This window comes from Mandrillus leucophaeus, unplaced genomic scaffold (genome assembly GCF_000951045.1).
Source record: "Mandrillus leucophaeus isolate KB7577 unplaced genomic scaffold, Mleu.le_1.0 Scaffold382, whole genome shotgun sequence".
Classification (NCBI taxonomy): domain Eukaryota; kingdom Metazoa; phylum Chordata; class Mammalia; order Primates; family Cercopithecidae; genus Mandrillus; species Mandrillus leucophaeus.
In genome coordinates this window covers 2222052-2226506 of record NW_012104054.1, presented here as the reverse complement: position 1 = coordinate 2226506, position 4455 = coordinate 2222052, and the positions used below count along the sequence as shown (strand labels likewise).

At 46.3% G+C, this 4455-nt stretch overlaps 1 protein-coding gene across 2 annotated transcripts in view; it reads right to left on the bottom strand.

Moving 5' to 3' along the window:
* Window positions 1–2039, bottom strand: part of RPL24 (ribosomal protein L24) — a 10046-nt gene extending 8007 nt beyond the window's left edge. The window contains exons 1-3 of one of the 2 annotated variants that reach the window (XM_011990778.1): window positions 1928–2039; window positions 1738–1813; window positions 1069–1179 (exon numbers count right to left, since the gene is read on the bottom strand). In XM_011990778.1, the coding sequence (XP_011846168.1) occupies window positions 1069–1179; window positions 1738–1813; window positions 1928–1932 (192 nt within the window). In that variant the 5' untranslated portion in view covers window positions 1933–2039. The remainder of the gene's footprint in view (window positions 1–1068; window positions 1180–1737; window positions 1814–1927) is intronic. The other variant, XM_011990777.1, reaches the window with a different exon arrangement.
* Between the last annotated feature and the right edge of the window lie 2416 nt (window positions 2040–4455).

Below are 4455 nucleotides of genomic sequence, written 5' to 3'. Positions count from 1 at the left end.
GAGGATCACTTAAGCCCAGGTTGAGGTGGAGTGAGCTGTGATCCTGCCACTGCTCTCCAGCCTCGGCAACAGAGAACCCGTCTCAATAAAAAAGTATAGTGGCCTTAGGTACATTCATAGCGCTGTGTAGCTATCACCATTATCCATCTAAATAACATTTTTTTTTTTAAAGGTCTCCTATGTTGCCTCAAACAATCCTCCCACCTTGGCCTCAGGAGCAGCTAGAGTACAGCCGCTGCCACCAACCCCAGATTTGCTATGACACTGATGTACAAGTTATGAGTCCCCGCTTTCAACTGTTTTGGGGTATAACTTACAAGTGGAACTGCTGGGATAATTATGTTTACCCTTTTGAGAAAAACACCAAACGGTTTTTCACAGCTGCCACATATTTAGCAATGCACAAAGGTTCCAATTTCTCCCCATCCTCATCAACACCTGTAATTCCTGTTTTGTTTTTTTCTTAATGGTCACCCTAACAGGTGTGTCATATCCACTTTTAAGTTTCTCCTTCCTCTGAACTTTCAACATATTTTATGTCTGATGGCATTTATTTCTCACAAGACCTAGAAAAGTCCTTCATACAAAAGGTGCTAAGTATTCCCAAGCCTACTGAATACCAGTCCCACCATGGCACTCAAACTTTTTCTCATGTATAACCCAGCTAAAAGGACACTTAACAAGGACCAGAAAAACCATTGTCTTGAGAATGAACCAGTATGGTGGACTGGCTACGTTAGGACTAATCCTGTAAATACTCCAATCAAAACCAAATTATGGTTAAGTTCTCAATTTCCTCCCACTGGAAAACTAAGCCTTTCCAACCTGCCCTATAACCCAAATGTGCTTAACGTTATTTATCTGACTTTAAAATTTCAACTTGGTGTTGCTGCTAGCCTAAGATGTATAGAGACAGTTTACAATATCTTTTGCATTTCGCTGATGCTTTACAGTTTAAGAACTCTTTCGCATACAGCCTGATTTAATTTTACAGAGCAGAAAACCAACGTTCAGAGAGCTCAGACAACTTAAGAGATAGCTCCCAATATCAAGGCGTATTCCACTTACCGACTGACCCTTTTTGTGCTTCCTTCTGTAGAGGACAGTCCAGTTTATCTGCCGAGGATTCCTCTTGGAAAGGAACGCCGACTCGCATTTTGCATTAAGAAACTGGAAAACCTGGAGTGACAAATTCAAAGGAATTACCTATTTATAGAAAATACAAGAGGCTGAATGAGCTTGGAATCCTTAGAAGATCAATATGCCAGTTCTGGCTTATTTTACAAAACTGAAGCCCACAAGAACCAAAAGGCTGTCACGTAACTGGCAGGTAACTGTGCAACACTATGAAGGTGCTTGCGTTTAATCTTTTCTCGAGAGCAGGAAATCTAAACTCATAGCAAACGACAGGGTGGTGCATCCTTCTGGGAAGCATTCTGCTCTTGTCCATCCCGGGATTCCAAGGGGAAACTACCAATTATCTCGGTACCTCAGTTATTTCCCTTACACAGGGACATCAGTTACATAAACCCCTCCTGACGTCCGACCTGGCTTACAGTAAGTAATCAACGCTGGTTCACTTAGAGGTGTCTGGTCCTAACGACCAGTCCACAGAGCGTCCACGAAGCGTTCCATAGGTCAGTGGTGATGTGGGGAATGAACCCGTCTAAACCGAATTAGACCAGCCTTTCCTCCTCGGAGTACAAGAAGCTAGGTTAAGCCGACGCGGCTTTTTACCTTCCCGTCAGTCCTGGCGTAGCGCCTCCCGTGTCCGGGGTAGATCTTGTACCCGCTAAAACTGCACAGCTCCACCCTGCAACAAAAAGTGAAAGTCCATCAGGGAGGGTGTCTACAGCCATGCCAGGGACGACAGAGAGGCGTTCTGCCCGAGGATGTAAGCGGATTGGGAACCACGGGTCGTGCTTACTTCATGGCGACGGATACACGGGAAGAGAAGAGATGGCGAAGAGAAAGAGAGAATCATGGGAAGAGACCTTATAAGGTCGTGGAGGGGCTGGGGGCCGGAAATCTCCTCCCCCAAAATCCTTCGATGTTCCCGGCGCTCCTTGATGACGTATCATCGTGAGGCGGAAGATCTCGTTTTCCGGTTTTCCGTGACAACTGACTTCCTCTGGCGGAATTCTTCCAGAGGCTGCTGGAGGATTCTCGGGCCCAGAGGGCCTGCCAAAAAGGCAGTCAGACAGTTGGTTTCTGAGTCATTCTATCTCTCCGTTTTTTTGTTTTTTGTTTTTTTTGAGACGGAGTTTCGCTCTTATTGTCCAGGCTGGAGTGCAATGGCGCGATCTCGGCTCACCGCAACCTCCGCCTCCCAGGTTCAAGCGATTGTCCTGCCCCAGCCTCCCTAGTAGCTGGGATTGGCATGTGCCACCACGCCCGGCTAATTTTGTATTTTTAGTAGAGACGTGGTTTCTCCAATTTGGTCAGGCTGGTCTCAAACTCCTGACCTCAGGTGATCCCCCTCCTCGGCCTCCCAAATTGCTGGGATTACAGGCGTGAGCCACCGCGCCCGGCCCATTCTGTCTTACTGCCAAGTATTCTAGAGCCATCTTCCGGCTGCAGGGAATGTGAACTGAAGAGAAAAGTGTCCTGTCTCTTATCATAAAGAGACCCAAAGACGAATGCCCCGCAGGTAAAACAAGTCACATTTTGCCTTCCCTGTTGGCCCATTTCCTCAACCAAACAAATTAATAGTTTAATCATTTGAATACTTTAACCATAAGAAAGTAATGACAACCGAACTGTTTCCCAGGCTATGCGAATCAAAGAGTGCACGTTGGCGCTTTGCATTAATTATAATTAACATTCATTGAGTGCTTTCTCTGTGCCGGGAATTACGCCAAAGGCTTTGCAAACATGAGCTCATTCAGTTTCCAGAATTCCTATTAAGTACCCGCCTAAGAACTACAATTCGGAGCTGGGGCCTAGTGAAGCTGAGGGGGTCGGTGGAGCCCCGCTTGGAGGCCAAGGGCTCAATCTGTTACATATTTCATCGTATGACAAGGAGTGGCCAGAGGCAATTCTTGAATTCTGTGGGAGGCTGCAGTATATGACTAGGAAACAAATGTAATGATTGATTTCTGCTGTCTATGTATGCAAGTCACGCTAAAAAGGTTTTGTAAGGTAGCTGGTTGAAGAGATTTGGAATGTCTAACAAGTTGGCTGACTAATGTTACGCAAACTGTACAAATGTGTTGGAGCCAGTCTTTGCTTTTTTTTCTTGAGACGGAGTTTGGCTCTTTCACCCAGGCTGGAGTGAAGTGACGTGGTCTCAGCTCACTGCAAACTCCGTCCACCGGGTTCAAACGATTCTCCTGCCTCAGACTCCCGAGTAGCTGGGATTACAGGCACCCGCCGCTATGCGCGCCCTGCCTGAAACCAGTATTAAGAATGAGTTAGGTGGCCAGATGCGGCGACTCACGCCTGTAATCCCGGTGCTTTGGGAGACCGAGGTGAGTGGATCACCTGGGGTCAGGAGTTACAGACCAGCCTGGCCAAAATGGTGAAACCCCGTCTCTACTAAAAATACGAAAATTAGCCGGGCGTGGTGGCGTGTGCCTGTAATCCCAACTCCTTGGGAGGCTGAGGCAGGAGACTCACTTGAACCGGGGAGGCTGAGGTTGCATTTAGCCAAGATCGCGCCACTGCACTCCAGCCTGGGCAAGAAGAGCAAAACTCCATCTCAAAAAAAAAAAAAAAAAAAAAAGGGAGGTCGGGCACAGCGGCTCAGGCCTGTAATCCCAGCACTTTGGTGAGTCAGGAGAATCGCTTGAACCCCGGAAGCGGAGGTTGCAGTGAGCCGAGATCACACCACTGCACTCCAGCCAGGGCGACAGAGCGAGACTCCTTCTCAAAACAAACAAACAACAACAAACCCCATACAAAACATCTTTCGGAAATAGTCCTGGCTTCTACAAGATCCAAGGCACAGCTGAGTTTAGGTAGCCAGTGGAACCAAGATCCATCTGAAGGAATGCAGTCCTTTTTGCTCCACAGAACCTCAGAATTTATAGTCCCTTCACAATATTTTAGAAAGATTTTGTTTTATTGTTCTTTGAAATTACGTTTGGCCTGACCGGTTCTGTGGAAGAAATGCAGGAAACTGGGCCTTAGGGATTTTGGCAGTATTTTACTCTTTACTGGAGGGCCTTCTTGAGTTGGTATGCCAGGGTTCCTTGTAACACACTCCCATAACAAACAAATTGTGCTCAAAATGCTCTTAGAATAGGGAGAAATTTTGCAGAGAGAGACCCTTAAATGAATTTATATTATACAGTGTCATAAAGTAGAGCTTCTGACACTACATAAATTATTGCTGACTTTATCCATGCTTTCTCTTTTATCATAGACAAAAGGTTTAGCTACACTCTGTTCTCTTTTTATTCATTTATGGAGCAATACTGAATCAAACTTGGTGCCCTTTTCAGCCTCTGTCCC